The sequence below is a fragment of the Schistocerca piceifrons genome, chromosome 4 (genome assembly GCF_021461385.2).
Source record: "Schistocerca piceifrons isolate TAMUIC-IGC-003096 chromosome 4, iqSchPice1.1, whole genome shotgun sequence".
NCBI lineage: Eukaryota > Metazoa > Arthropoda > Insecta > Orthoptera > Acrididae > Schistocerca > Schistocerca piceifrons.
The window spans coordinates 498,353,885-498,370,314 of NC_060141.1; the positions used below are offsets into that span (position 1 = coordinate 498,353,885).

The 16,430-nt window shown below is 38.6% G+C and overlaps 1 protein-coding gene across 1 annotated transcript in view; it reads left to right on the forward strand.

Moving 5' to 3' along the window:
- The window catches only part of LOC124796246 (protein phosphatase 1 regulatory subunit 12A-like), a 371,361-nt gene that overhangs the window by 246,481 nt on the left and 108,450 nt on the right, over window positions 1–16,430 (forward strand). Inside the window, 2 exon segments of the mRNA XM_047260342.1 lie at window positions 14,193–14,302; window positions 14,655–14,729. Of these exon segments, the coding sequence (XP_047116298.1) occupies window positions 14,193–14,302; window positions 14,655–14,729 (185 nt within the window).

The window sequence follows — 16,430 nt, forward strand, 5'->3', positions numbered from 1 at the left end:
GTTTGTTGCATGGAATTGCTGCTCAAGGAAAAAATGATAAACATGTCTCGATTCGTGACTGGATGAATAAAAGATGTCAGCTCAGTTACTCAGCAACCTTGCTGAAATAATTTATAATGGAAGATCCAAGAAGTTCTTTTAATTATCTTAGAATGTCAAAATAACTGTTCACATTTCTTCTAAATAGAGTTAATTATGCGATGAGGAAACCAAATGGCAGTTATAAGAGTTGAGGGGCATGAAAGGGAAGCAGTGGTTGGGAAGGGAGTGAGACAGGGTTGTAGCCTCTCTCCGATGTTATTCAATCTGTATATTGAGCAAGCAGTAAAGGAAGCAAAAGAAAGATTCGGAGTAGGTATTAAAATCCATGGAGAAGAAGTAAAAACTTTGAGGTTCCCGATGACATTGTAATTCTGTCAGAGACAGCAAAGGACTTGGAAGAGCAGTTGAATGGAATGGACAGTGTCTTGAAAGGAGTATATAAGATGAACATCAACAAAAGCAAAACAAGGATAATGGAATGTAGTCAAATTAAATCGGGTGATGCTGAGGGAATTAGATTAGGAAATGAGACACTTAAAGTAGTAAAGGAGTTTTGCTATTTGGGGAGCAAAGTAACTGATGACGGTCGAAGTAGAGAGGATGTAAAATGTAGACTGGCAATGGCAAGGAAAGCGTTTCTGAAGAAGAGAAATTTGTTAACATCGAGTATAGGTTTAAATGTCAGGAAGTCGTTTCTGAAAGTATTTGTATGGAGTGTAGCCATGTATGGAAGTGAAACATGGACGATAAATAGTTTAGACAAGAAGAGAATAGAAGCTTTCGAAATGTGGTGCTACAGATGAATGCTGAAGATTAGGTGGGTAGATCACATAACTAATGAGGTGTTGAATAGGATTGGGGAGAAGAGAAGTTTGTGGCACAACTTGACTAGAAGAAAGGATCGATTGGTAGGACATGTTCTGAGGCATCAAGGGATCACCAATTTAGTATTGGAGGGCAGCGTGGAGGGTAAAAATCGTAGAGGGAGACCAAGAGATGAATACACCAAGCAGATTCAGAACGATGTAGGTTGCAGTAGGTACTCGGAGATGAAGCAGCTTGGACAGGATAGAGTAGCATGGAGAGCTGCATCAAACCAGTCTCGGGACTGAAGACCACAACAACAACACGGCGAAAAGCTACTGTAATGCATGAAGCACTGTTGCCAAAACTGAAATTACAAATCACGTTGCATGAATTACAATCGATAACACTCAGCTTGCTAGAAGATGCAGTTTTAGTTGGTGGTGGTGGTGTTTTTTCATTAACACCAGTAATTATTAACATCAACAGCAATAATTATTCGAAGGAGGCAGCATTGCGAAGAGAATGGTTTGCAAACTACTGTCTGGAAGATAGATATGTAGTGGCAAAATTTCAAAATTTGAACAAATGTGAATGGGGAGCACTATCTAGTACTGCCCTGGTTCGGAAATATCGTAAAACTGGTGCTGGTGCGTAGAGTAGTCATGAGTTATAGTGAGGAGGTGGAGTAGTCTCCACGTGACCCTTGTTTACGTTTAGAGATTTTGATGTTCCCTCTTCGTTTATTGCTCCCAGGTCAAATAAAAACAGAATGGATTTCTGTGGCCAGGAGCAAGTGAATTAAAATACATTCATATAATTACGAAAGGCTAAAATGAGTTATTAGCATTAATCACCCTGCAGAACAATGAAGTTATTTTTTGTAGGTTTGCTAAAGAAATGTGGCTTCTATTAATCTTTTCCACTGAGACAGTCAATTTATTTGAAATGAAGTGTTTAATTCCACACAATTGGGTAGTTCCAACTGTTCATTGCATTTCAAGTGCACATTTTCATGTGCTAGCATGTATGGCGCTATGCCATAATAAAGAACCAAACATGAGATAATACAGTACTGGTACTTCAAGAAAATTTACATCCCAAAAACCACACTGAAAAGCTTAATATCAGGTCGAGGCCTACTTTATTGGGAATCTGGCCATACGAATGTGCACATTCAGCTGAATTATGCATTTTAGTACGGTTCACGAAATCCCGATGTTTTACACGTAGGAATATACGGGCTTCTTACGTCACTGCAGCTGTGCAAGTGCAGTGACACCTGTTACCTGGCACACTCTGGAAACTGCTGGAACAAACCTGTATCTAAAAGGTCGCGGGGAAACATTGCAAATGGGGGTTTCAAAAGTGCTACATTCAAAGTAAATTTCATTTTACACAAGATGAACTGTGTGTGAGAATGTATGACGAATTTCTTGAATCACAGAGCATTTGACTCTCATTTTAAAAATAAACTCTTTGATCTCATTTTAAAAATCAACTCTTTGATGACGATCCATTTAGAAGAATTTCGAGCCCAGTTCAGACATTTATGTTGTTACTAAAAATTCCACTGGCACATATGTCTGATGTCTCATAAAGTGTAACATGCACAAAAAAGATCATCATATGTGAAAGCTTAGTTTCTCTTGCAGCTTTTTAATCTTTGATTCCAATATTATGTGTGAAAGCTTTGCTTTGCTTTCCTGTTTGTGTGTTTGCGCTACTCAACAGTGATGCTGCTATTGGCTGACATCATCATGTATCCTATGCTCTGAATACCCGCTGGCGAGATCACATGACAGCATCACAATCTCGATTTCGATGCTTTGGAAAGTAACATGCAGTGGTTAGTGGAATTCTAATTTAAACTTTCATAATACGAAAATACGCAGCGTACATGTTACTGCACACCAAAGATCTTTCCAAAAGCCCTCCCCCCGCAGAGGTTAGTTTTCTCAAGTACTGGAAAGTTCCACACTGGTGTACAAAACCATAACCATTCAAAGGATTGAGAAGTTTTATAGTTACGACGGAAAGTATACTGTCACTTAACACGGGTAAAGTGTATTTTCACCCTGGAGAAAGTGTGTTTTTAACTGGGAAATCTGGGAAAAATCTGGTGTTTTTTTTTTTTTTTTTTTTTTTTTTTTTTTTTTTTTTTTTTTTTTTTTTTTTTTTTTTTTTTAGCTTGTCTGCATATGCACCCTGGCTAAGTATCTTTGGCTGGATGTCTTGTCTGGCTTACTCTGACAAGCTTCCTGACATGATAAATGACAGTTGCATCATGGTTAGGACTCCACAGTAAACTGTTGCCTCCCCATAGAACTGACTGGTAAGTCAGTTCAAACACCAGAGGACGATAAGAGCACAATCCTCCAACAGGGTTTTGATTGATGTCAGCTTCACTTCATTTAAACTGGAAATTGCCGTTGGCGGTAGAATTGTAGTTCTAGGAATATATGTACATGTTCTCATGGTAGGCACTTCGGACCAATTTTAGTAATGTCAATTTAGCATGAAATGAACATCAGTAGATTATTTGCTGCATTGTGGTAAATGTGTGTAGCGTGTCTGGGGCACCCCAGCTCCCACTGTCACCGTCCTCCACGCATCCTGTTCTTTACTCTTCCTGCTGCCTCAACATTGTTTTTACCTCTTTGTTTGCCTGTTTTCCCTTCCCCTTGATGGGACTGTGCTGTTTCTGTAATTCCTTCCTTGGCTGTTGCCAACTTAGATTATGGGACCTTGCTGTTTGGTCCCCAACCAACCAACTTACTTTCTCGTAAACCTTCGTCCTACAGTCCCCCTGTGACGGAAATGTACTAGGTCTCCTGGAGGCAAACAGGACTGAAGCACTTCACTTAGGTACTCTATTCTCCCCTCTCCCAATCCATAAGAGACTTCATTCTGCCCTCCACATGTTGTTATTAGCTTCCTCGTGTTAATCACCACCCCCCACTCCCTCACCCCCAAAAAAAGAAAAGTTTCTCCCTTGCTTGTCTCTGCTCTAACAAGGGGATCTTACGGTCTCGGAAATTCAGTTCAAGATGAGACTTCACAAGTTACTAGTATACCTCAAGGATGTCCACTTCTAGTATTCTTAAAGTGCACTATCTGGAAAAATCTGGAAAGAAAAGGGCTCTAAAGTTTTAAGCATAGTTCATAGGCACCTCATATCTGGTCATAAGTAGTATTTTGGCATACAGGTTAAGTAGCTCAGTCGGGTAGCATTCCAGAATTTAATGTGATCAATTTGGTTCAATCCTACAGGCAGGCTTGATTTTATTTTATTTTATTTTTTTTTTTTTTTATTTTTTTTTTTTTTTTTTTTTTTAATTATAACAATTTTATTTAAAAGTTAATGACCTAAAGTATTATCAATTAAATCATCAATAATTTTATTTTGTTTATGAAATGGCTGTCACAGTTACTTAAAATGTGAATTACACTCATCAATATTTTCTTTTTAAAAGTTGAATAATTTCAAATGCATATTTAATGGAGGTAAATTAATTACCACAGTCACAAAATTCTGGGTGGAGTTTCAATTATAAATACTTTTACAGTATCGTGCACAGTTTTCAGTATTATATTTTATTTTTAACCACCAGAATGATAACTGTCATCAAAACATTGAAAACAAACAAAAAAATTGGACGTCTTGCATAATTTATGAAGGACGATTGTTTACAGGAACCACTCTCTCTCTCTCTCTCTCTCTCTCTCTCTCTCTCTCTCTCTCTCTCTCTCTTTTTTTTTTTTAAAGATATGTTGAAAAGTGTACTTCATCGATGTTTCTGAAATCTTTCATTAGAAAGCCTGGAAGCATACCAGGCATATCGGATCATTTCCTTAAAAATTGGTGATCGCAGCTGATGGACTATTAATTGTATTTTTATGTAGTCTTCACGAGAATTTGCCTATTATTTTCAGTAAGATAAGTGCAATCTTGTATACCCTACATCAGAGGTTTTACTTGTCTGTAAAAATAAACATTACATGGTTGAACAAGTGGAGTACATGTCAGAAGAATCACTTTAATTTTATAAGTTCATGATTTCTCATCACCCTGAAAGATTTTGTTGAATAATTAAGGCTTTGCTTGTCCACCCTAAGAGTCAGTAATTAACAGAAACCTTTTTTCACTCATATAAGACTCCAAACACTGGTTGAGAAAGTCAGTATACGGTTCCATCGCTAGTATGCCAGATTTTGAAGATGTTAGAAAGTTGTTATAATTTTACTCATATTCTTTAACTGTTTTTTAAACTCGGGGACCAGCGTTACTGGTTCTCTCTTGTGAACAAATTCATACTTCAGGTAGGATGTTTCCAGGCAGAGTGAGAGCATGCGTCACTTTATTCAATCCGGGTCTTTTGACGAAAATAATTTCACTTCCTTTGACAGCTAGAATCCTGTTATACACTGACTGATACTAACATCCTGGAAAGAAAAAAAATTCAAAATTGTAAAAATAGAGAGAAAAATCAATTTTTAAATACCTGCCTCGCCAATAGTGATAACAAAATCTTTGGTAGATTTCAGTATCAATTCTGATGCAATCAAATTATTTGCAGCACGCTAGCTGTCGTAATAAACTGCATCTTGTAACATCACCTTGGACACTTCTCTGTATAATTGACGTGCAGCTTCTGATACTTTCACGATGTCTTCATTGACATGCATTTTTAATTCACAATTTTGTAAAAATTCTGATTATATTTCACACCAACCTCTGCGAAAGTTGGGGATGAACTGGCACTGTAGCAGGTAAGGCCCATCGCCCGACTAGATCCGTGCGGGCCTACATCTACGTCCACATCTACATCTACATTACATCGATACTCTGCAAATCACACCTAAGTGGTTGGCACAGGGTTCATCGACTCACCTTCACAATAATCTTCTATTATTCCACTCTCGAACAGCATGCAGAAAACACAAACACGTGTGTCTTTCCGTGCGAGCCCTGATTCCCCTTATTTTTATTATGATGGTCATTTCTGCCTATGTAGGTTAGCATCAATAAAATATTTTCACATTCAGATCAGAAAGTTGGTGACGGAAAATTTGTGAGAAGATTCTGTCGCAGTTAAAAATGCCATTGTTTTAATGGTGTCATTCTAAATTGCTTATCATGTCAACGACATTTTCCCCCTTACTTCGCAATCGCGTAAAATGTGCTGCTCTTCTTTGAACTTTCTTGGCGTACTCTGTTAATCCTATCTAGTAAGGATCCCATACCATGGGTAGCAGTACACGGACAAGTGTAGTGTAGGCAGTCTTTTTAGTAGATCTGTTATATTTTCTAAGTGTTCTGCCAATAAAACGCAGTCTCTGGTTTGCCTTCCCCACAAACATTTTCTGTGTATTCTTTCCAATTTAAATTGTTAATAACTGTAATTCCTAGGTATTTAGTTGAATTTATGGCCTTGTAGATTTGACTGATTTTAGCACTCATGTGGATGATCTCACACTTCCCATTGTTTCCCGACCCTCTGCCTGCTCATATATACAATAATGCATTAGCTATATTCTGCTTTTCCAAGAAGACACCAGTTCCTCAAATTTGCAACAAACATATATAATTTTTCCAAAGCTTAAATCATCACCCAATTTTGTAATAACATTGTAATGACAGTAATTAATGCTTCAATTTACCTCCATTAAAAATGCTTTTGAAGTTATTCCACTTTTTAAAAAGAAAACATTGATGAGTGTAATTCACATTTTAACTAGCTGTGACAGTCTTTCAGTAAATAAAATAGTTATTTATGATATAATTGATAATACTTTAGGTCACTAACTTTATTTAAAAGTTGTTGTTATTTTTAAAACAATTAGGAAAACAAAATGAAGTAGAACCGGCAGGCAGATCAAACTCGTGTTGGCCTATGACATTCTAGCATGTTACTGACTGAACTACTTCATCTGTATGCTGAAATACTACTTCTTACTGTATATGAGATGCGTATGAACTACACTTAAAACTTTAGAGGCCTTTCTTCAGAATTTTCCGTATAGTGCACTTTAAAACTTGTGTGATTGTGCACCCTCGAGGTATACTACTAACCTGCGAAGTCCCATCCCGTACTTAATTTCTGAGACCAGAAGGTCCCCTAGTAAGTGTAAATGGTGCCACTGCTTTCTGACAGATACTGATGTACATACACCCTCTACTCCCCGCTATCCTCTACTTCGACCTCAGTCACATATACCAACCGCCTTCCTAAAAAGTACTTTTTCAGAATGTAGTCATTGCCTTTCGCTGCCTCAGAGCTTCCTTTTCCTCTCACTTGTTTCACCCAACTACATTTACATTTGTCTTCCATAATTCACTATGAAGTAAGTGGCAAAGGGTATTTTTTATTGTGCCTAAGGTTTTTTCTCACTCCACCCACAAATAGGGCGTAGGAAGAGTGAATGCGATATAGGTCAGTGTTCTTATGTCTAGTTTCATTTGTGTTATCTCTGTGTGAGAAATTCGAACCAGAATATTCATAGTTTCTGCCCTGAAAGACACTTCTTAAAGTTTTAAAGCGGGTTCACACAAGATGCACAGTACCTACCTTAGCGCACCTACCAGTTAAGATTTTTCAATGAAAACGATCAGTTTTTGACAAAATAATTTAATTGTATAGATAAAAAGTCTACTCATCAAGTGGCAGCAGAACACATTCATAAGAGGAGGTTGTAATTAGGCAAGCTTTCAGAGCCAGTGGCTTCTTCTTCAGGCATAATGGTTGAAGGGGAAGGAAGAGGGGTGAAGGGAAAGGACTGGAGAGGTCTAGGAAAAGGGGTAGATTTCGGAAAAGTCACCCAGAACCGTAGGTCAGGGGAGACATGCCACACGGTATGAGAAAGATAGACTGATTGTTGGGACTGCATCGGACGAGATTTGAAAAACTGGGAGCTTAAAGGTGGAAGACAGAGTAATATGCAAGGCAGAAATTACTGCTTAAACATCATTAGATGATAAGAGTGCAAAGCTAAGTGCATTGTACGTAACAGAGGTGGATGTTGAAAAATAGCCTCTTAAGACAATGGAAGATGCAGGAAACTAAAATGGAGTGAAGAAAAGAGTAGTTACTGTGAAGAAATGCTGAGACAGAATTATTTAACATAAATTATGACCAGGTGGGTGGCGTGAATGGAGGACATGTTGTAGCGCTAGTTCCCAGGTGCAGAGTTCTGAGAAACTGGTGTCTGGGGAAAGAATCCAGATGCCGCGCGTGGTGAAACAGGCACCGAGGTCACGATTGTCATGTTGCAGAGCATGCTCTGCAGCAGGATGTTGCGTGTTGCTAGTATACACCCTTTGCCTATGCCCATTCATCCTAATAGACAATTTGGTGGTAGTCATGCCAATGTAAAAGGCCAAACAGTGTTCACATAACAGCTGGTATATGACTTGTCGTTTCACAGGTAGATATCCCTTTGATAGTACATGTTTTACCAGTTACAGGTCTGATATAGGTGGCGGTACAAGGGTGCATAGGGCAAGCCTTGCAGCTGGGATGGTCACAAAGTAGCGGCCATAGGGTAGGGAGATGGGTGCAAAAGGATCATAGGGTCTGACAAGAATATTGCAGAGATTGGAAGGGCTACGAATAGATATTCTAGGTGTGGTGGGCAAGATTTCAGACAGAATGGATCTCACTTCAGGGCACGATTTTAGAAAGTCATGGCCCTGTTGAAGTTGCTGATCTGTACATTCCAGACCAAGATAATACTGAGTCACCAGTGATGTGCTGTGAAGTTGTTTTTTGGAGGGATCAGCAGTACCAGGATTGGATGTAAGTCCTGGGAAATCTGCTTTTGAACTAGGCTTGTGGGGTAATTATGTGTAGTGAAGGCTGAGGTGAGAATGGTGGTGTAGGAAGTACTGTTCTTTGTTGGTAGGTTTAATGTGGGCGGAAATGTGTAGCTGGCCTTCAGAGAGTAAGAGATCAACTTCAAGGAAAGTGGCATGGGATTCAGAGTAGGACCATGTGAAATTACATTGGGAGAAGGTATTCAGAGATTCCAGGAATTTTAACAGGTCAGTCTCGCCATGAGTCCACATGGCAAAGATGTCATGAATGTGTCTAAACCAAACCAGGCACTGAAGGCTTATGGAGCCCAGGAAGGCACCCTCCGGAGTGACCCATGGAAAGGTTGGCGTAGGAAGGAGCCATCCCGGTTCCCATGGCCATACCTCTGATCTGTTTGTGAGTCTGCCACTAAGGTGAAGTAGTTGTTGGTGAGTAGAAAGGATGTCATATGCTTGGAATCAGGTCGGTGCTGACTGAGAAAATGTTCAGCAGCAGAGAGACCATGTACATGGGGATGTTGGTATAGAGGGAGGTGGCATCAGTGGTGACAAGTAAGGTGGGAGTTGGGCTGGCAAAGATTTCAGACTATCCGGGAAATGGTTGGTATCCTTGATACAGGAGGGGAGTCGTTGTACTACAGGTTGCAGGTACTGATCCCCTCCTATATCAAAGATACCAACCATTTCCTAGACCTCTAAAATCTGTGCCCACCCACTCCCACCACACACCTCGCTTTTCACCATTGATGCCACCTCCCTACTTTCATCTTTGCCATATGGACTCTGTTAAAATTCCTGGCATGTCTGGATACTTTCTCCCAATGAAATGTTCCTATTCTGAATCCCATGCCAGTTTCCTTGGTGTTGATCTCGTTCTCACTAAAGGCGAGCTACACACTCTTATCCACATTAAACTTGCCAAAAAACAACAGTGCTTCCATTTTGACAGTTACCATCCTTTCCATGGCAAACGTTCCCTCCCATACAGCCTTGGCATTCGAGGCAAATGTGTTTGTTCAGATGCAGACTCTTTACAGCAATACACCACCATTCTCACTTCAGCCTTCACTGCACATAATTACCCCACAAGCCTAGTTCAAAAGCAGATTTCCTGGACCATCACATCCAATCCTGGTCCCACTGATCCCTCCGAAACACCTTCGGAGCACACCACTGGTGACTCGGTGTTATTCTGGTCTGGAATGTATTAAACAGCTACTCGACAGGGCTACGACTTCCTAAAGTCATGCCCTGAAGTAAGATCCATTCTATCTGAAATCTTGCCCACCACACCTGGAATAGTTTTTTGTTGCCCTCCCAATCTGCGCAATGTTCTTGTCAGACCCTATGCTGCTTCTGCGCCCATCTCCCTACCCTAGGGCTGCTACCTCTCTGACTGTCCCCACTGCAAGACTTGCCCTAAGGAAAGAACATTTACTATACAGTTTAATGAAATACAGTGTCAGTGAGCTTCCTGGCTTTGTTTGACTTAACTGAGTGAGTCAGTGTCTATGTCAACTGAACTTGTTGCTACATACACAGTTTTCCAGATGAACATCAGTAATTCGTTTTCGCATTTGTAATTCAATGTAATTCATCTGACTAAAAAGTTGTTCACGCGTAAGTGTTCCCAAATAATGAAATAATTTTTAAAAAGCATGTTTGTAAAACGCTGCATATTTCTTCTTCTCCAATATGTTTTATAGAACTCTTTCAGCCCAACATGGTTAAATTTCTCTTTTAACTGTGCATCACATTACATTTTGTAGCATCCTTTTGTCAGTGTCCCAGTAGTGACCTCATGTCTACAGAGAATGAAGTAACAGATGCAGAAAAAAGCAGACGATGTTTCTTAAGATCGTGAAATCAGTTTTCAAATTAGTATTTAATGTCAGATCCTAAAGAAGCATATTTAATCACTGCCACCTGTGTGATGTCAGATTGCTTTGACATTGTTTTGGTTCGTAAGCTGTTCCCAAAACTCAGTTTTGTTTGGAATGCGGAAGTAAGATCATGGATGACATTAATAAGCTGATCTTTCCATTGGAGTTGTGTATTAACATAATTTAGGTGGCTAGTTTTATCGGCAGAGGATGCAAAATGGGAAAGCCATTCTTTTATCTTCGAACTCTGGGAGTTTTTGACTTGATTTCAAAGAGTGATTGTATGTCTTGCTTCAGATCAGACACTCTTTTCAACATTTTCACACTGGTTAGCCATTTACTTCTGTATAATATGAAATGTTATCATACTCTGAATCTAAAGACTTAAGAAATTCTTGGAACTGACAGTGATTGGTGAGACCTTTCAACTTAATCTAGTTCACTGTTTTGACGACTACCTTCATGACATGGTCCATTTGATGGATAACGCAATGAAAGTTTAGCATCAACATGGTGCCAACTTTGCAGGCTCAATCAGCTGAAGTAAACCTTCGTGTTTCCCAGCCGTTGCTGGAGCAACATCCGCTATCAACCCTGACAGGTTGTTAGGTTTTAACGAAAAGAGACTTAATGTCTATACACTGCTTCCAACAAATCTTGTGACTTTGTGGTCCCCTTAAGTGGATACAATGCTGCTAATTCTTCTGCTTTATTAAAATGGGCATCAGATCTGTGACACAAATTGCCACCTAGGCAGTATCCACCATATCTGTGTGTCATCTAAAGCTAGAGAATAAAATACAAACTCAGATGCATGATTTTTTAAAATTGTGTTCATATTGTCTTTCAGTGTTATCCACATGCCTAATAATAGTTTGATGAGATGGGCTGATTTTTGAGAAATTCTTTCTCTTTTCTACACTCACAATTTCAGTAAGAGCATCTAAGCATTCCTTAACCGTTTCACCATCTGAATACGGCTTGGATTCTTTTTCCAGTATCAGAGCTACTGCATAACTCACTTTCTTGTAGAATATTGACTCTGAGTTCGCTCTTGTAAATATCTGCTGTGAAGCAGAAAGTTTACTTTTATAAGTCTTTTTACCTGGTCTTCTCGAAATTGTTCCTTGTTCTTATCAAACATAACTGCATGTTTGGCCTCATAATGATTTTTGACCTTACGTTCTTTTGGAACAGAGACAGATTAATTGCATATCAGACATACAGATTTTGTTTTATATTCCACTTAAAAATAGTTTACAGTCCATTTGACGTGGAAAAGTTCTTAACTGCTCTGTAACTTTCCTCTTCTTAGGTCATATTTGTTTACTAGGTGACGCCATATCAACTTTGTCTTGAACGGAAATGCCCAACTGCCGCATCGGTGGCATTTGATTCCCAGTTGTGGAAAATTTTTAAACAAATGTTCGTGTTTTATGGGCATTTTGAAGCAGAGGGTACATGAAGATAGAAAAAATAATTTGAAATTATTTTCTTTTAACAATCTGGTGATTAGTGATTTTTATCTGCAATGAAAATTGGATTTTTTGTGTGTGATATGTAATTAGAAATGAGAAGGGATGCAGTTTTCATAAAAATGACAATTAAATATGTGCTAATCAGCATGTATTTATATGATGTAGATATTTGAACTGAATGGAAAGAAAGCAATGACCGAAACTAGACTTGAACCAGCAATTACCAATCTTAAGCACTCTTCCCCCCGCTGCCTCAATCTTCATGTATTTCAAACTTCATGGGAGCCCTTGTAGAGCAAGCTGCGACTATATTGAAATATATATGTCAACTATGCATCTCTGTTTAAAAATACAACCCACCTGGGAATCAAGCCCTGGCCCTCGACATGGAAGGCTAGCATCGTACTACAGAGCTACACTGTTCGATCTTTCATTTGAGTATTGTACACACTTGGGAAACTTAATAGTCTGCTCTCTTCAGAATTTTTGAGAGTATTTTTGAGATATTTTAGTTCTGATCATATATCATAAATATAAGAAATAACATAGGCTTCACTTGAACTAGAAGCCTAAATGTAAAATTTCGAGCCCCATTTAGACTTTGTGTTTCTTAAAACTATTCTACATTTCAAGTCTATAGCATTATTAGTTTCTGTAAGTAAGATAGAAACACAGATGGATGAAATTGCACTAGAAGCGTCCTTTTCGTACCTTTGTAATGTGGAATCTGTAAACTCCATCAGTAAAAAACACTTTATTACAATAAAGTATTTATTTTGTACTACTAAAATTAAAAGAAGGTACTGAGACAGAAGCCATTGCTAATGTCGATTGGTGTACCTTCTCACACGCAAGCCTACTAAAATTAAAGACAAGTATCACAGATTAATTGTAAAAATATAAAATCCGGTGTTACTTACCTGAAGTTGAGGTAGGTCTATCGCAATCAAACTTTACAACTGGTAGTGTTGTGAGTTTGCAGTAACATTAAATATGAAATGTGTTAGCTATGTCTGGCGCTTTACTCAATTTCACACAAACATATCCAGTTGTACGATACATACTACTGCCAATTGTTATTTTTTTGTATCATCAAGGTGAGCTATATTTTCTTCAAGATGGCGTGCGGGCTTTTAAAAATAAGTCCAACCTAGTGATCATCCCCCCCCCCTCCCCCCCCCTTCAAAACAGGAATATAGACGAAATTCGAACGATTGTTGGATCAGTGAACTGAGACATTCCCATTGTAACTGGATATGATATGAAAAACACTTGATGGAACGCTTTTTTGGGGGTTTTATGTGAAATAAAAGTTAAATTTTTCTTTCATATAAAATTGCTCCATGGGTCAAAAATTTGTGCTAACTGTTGTATGGCACATGCTGGATCCTGGCAAAATTTGGTTATCACAGTGCATATGCACACACATTCTGTAAAAGTGAGTGATGTGTTACCAACTGGCCATCACAGTGGAAGCAGACAGATGGATATTAACCCCTATTGTTGCACTTCTTTACAGTCAGCTACACAGTTCGCTCCATGGTGTGTAGTGGACACACCATTTAGGTGTACAGTGCAGATCTCAACCCTCTGGCACAATTTTAAACAGCTGCAGCTGAAGCTGTCACATGATAGGTGAAGTCTCTTGAGTGGTCTTTCCGCTACGCTCACAACTTACAGGTCCACTGTATTTCTTGGGACATAGCTGCAAGTCTTGGGGATAATTTTGCGCTACCGAAAGTTAATGAATTCCATTTCTCTAACTGCCTTTAGCTGAGTGAGTATGGAAGCTTTCAAACAATAGAGATGTTTCCCAGAGGTCAGTTTCGCTGATAGTTCTAGATTGCACTTTAGACTTGTTGATGAGAATGATGGATGTTGCACAATGGCCTCCCCCCCTGTACACTGCTTCTCTTGTACATTTTATCTAGCTCTGCAACTGATGTACCACTCTCAGTCGAGAGGATGGTGATTTAGCAGACCAGCCATTTCCTTCAAGAAAAGAGTGTCTCCACTACTGCCCCTCTTCTGTGCTACATCACCCTGTCACCTGCCTATTTACTACCTTTTTGTGCAATTTATTAGACGTGTTTTGTGCAATTTATTAGACGTGTTAGAAAGATGTCTTGTACTTTCAAAGCTTAAGTTTGAGTTTTCCTCCCTTTACAGATCAAGATAAGGAGAATGACATCAGAAATGCACAAGCAACCCAAGGTGTGATACAAAGGCGGCGGAGACCGAAGCGCAGGTCAACTGGTGTTGTGCACGTAGACATGGATGTGAGTGTTTTTTTTCCACATGAAAAATATTGTACGCACATTAATGTGACACTATTATTTTTAATACAAAATAAAATAACCATTTAATTCTCCCGGAAGAAATGATAATGTATTGGTCTATATTTTCGAGATTATTTGAAATCCTAGTGCAGCTATCCCGCTCAGGAAATCAAAAAATCTCTTAAGTGTTGACAATGAAAAGTGGGTTTTATGGAAGACAAACAATCTTCACTGGTCTTATGTGTGTTCTAATGAATAGACTGCCTTTGCAGACCCCAAGATGCCAAATATAACATATAGAAATAATTAAAAAGTAAGAGTTCAGAATTTTTTTTATTTTGTTTATTCGCAGGAAATTGATCCTGATCGTCAAGATGCCCTAACTGGAGGGGAGACACTTGACATTGCGAAAGGTGCAAATGATGAGGTAAGACGGTCTGAAGCATTCAAAGAAGTTATTTAAATTGGTTGAAATGCCCCTTCTAAAACTTTCAGAATATGATTATTATTTCTTCTCCTTCTTTGCTTTGCTTGGTCAAGGGAAGCACATTATCATCTTTCTTCCTCTCCACCCTTATTTTTTCCTCTGTTTCTCTTGATGTTCACTTCATTCATTCTGGAACTCCATTAGTACTTTGTTTTAATTGTTTTCTGTCTTTGTGTTCTTCTCATATGTTGTTGGTATGCTTCACTTTTGTTGAAAGTTTAAATGTACTTCTCTTATGGTTAATTCCTGATTTGAGAGAAGTGTTGTTTGGTTATATGGTCTTTCTGTGTGTTGACCTTGACTGACCAGCCTGACTACCATTTGACCCCATTTAATAGTGAAGGTCTTTGTATTCCCTCTTTCTCACAACAGATAGTCTAGGAGACCTGCCTCTCCTCCTTGACCTTTCCAACCTATGCACTCTTCTCTCCAAGGAAGAAACTAATAGTAACAAAGCTAGGGACACTGTCATGTACTTCTTAGTCTCCTGAAGGTAACTGCTTGCCAACTATTACCTCATATAATTGTATAGATTTGTGTAAAGGAGCAAATGGCAGCACCAGCAAGCGCATATCCAAGAATGAGTGGTGAAAAGATGTGGGAACACTTAACAGGCATAAAAAGCTGAAATTATCTGACCTGCATAATACAAAAGTAGTGAGAAGCCCTGTTTCTTTCAGCAGCTTCCTAATATTACGCCACATTTTACAGAACATGAAAGTAACAAATTTAGCTGCAGAAAAGTACTTTGTTATTTGTGTTTGTAAAAAGTCCACCAAAAGTCTTCATTAGTTTCCTCATTTCTTTTAAGTCCACAGTTATTGGATTTGGCAATATCAAAGAGAGAATAGTCAGTTGTGACCAGATCTAGGTAGTTCTGTGAGCCAACATTGATGAATAGTTACTGCTTAGTGGAATATGGTATGGGCCAACATTTTTTCGTGCTGCAGTCATACACTTCAGAAAACTCCAGAATTTCACCCTCTGGTATCCATAATTTTCGGTTTCCAAAGTAGCTTCTTTTTCCTTCAAAATTTCTGAGGACACTTTCTGTTTGACAGTGTTTAGTAGCCTAAAACAAATGTTTAGATGGATTTCATCAACACTATCTTTTTCTCTTCAGAGAGATACCATATCACTCATGTGTGCCTAATGTTGATTCTGAATTGTTGGTAGTAGCCTTGGCAGCCACAATACAATGGCCTTATTCATCAATAAATATTAATTGGGTGTCAGAAGAACTGTTTTGGTTATGTTAATCTGTTCTTTTCTTCACTTACTAGTACAAAACCACCACTAGTAAGCAAGCTTGGCGCATTTTTCCACCTTATTCATGTGTATATTCAACAATTCCTTTGGGCTGGAACCTGTGCAAGGTCATAAAATGATTCCCTTTATATTTCATAGGTTTTTGTCCATAGTGTCACAAACACATACAACGAAAATGCATTAGGTTTGTCTGCACATGGCATTCTTCAGCCAAAAACCTCTCTCATACTACAATACTTTCAATTTTCCATAATGTACAGAGATTATATGACACACCATGTTCTAATTAACACTGTTTTGTGGTAATGCAATAGTTTGTCAAGCAATTGTTTAATACTTCTAAACACTTGTCAAACAGAGAAGTCTCCTCAG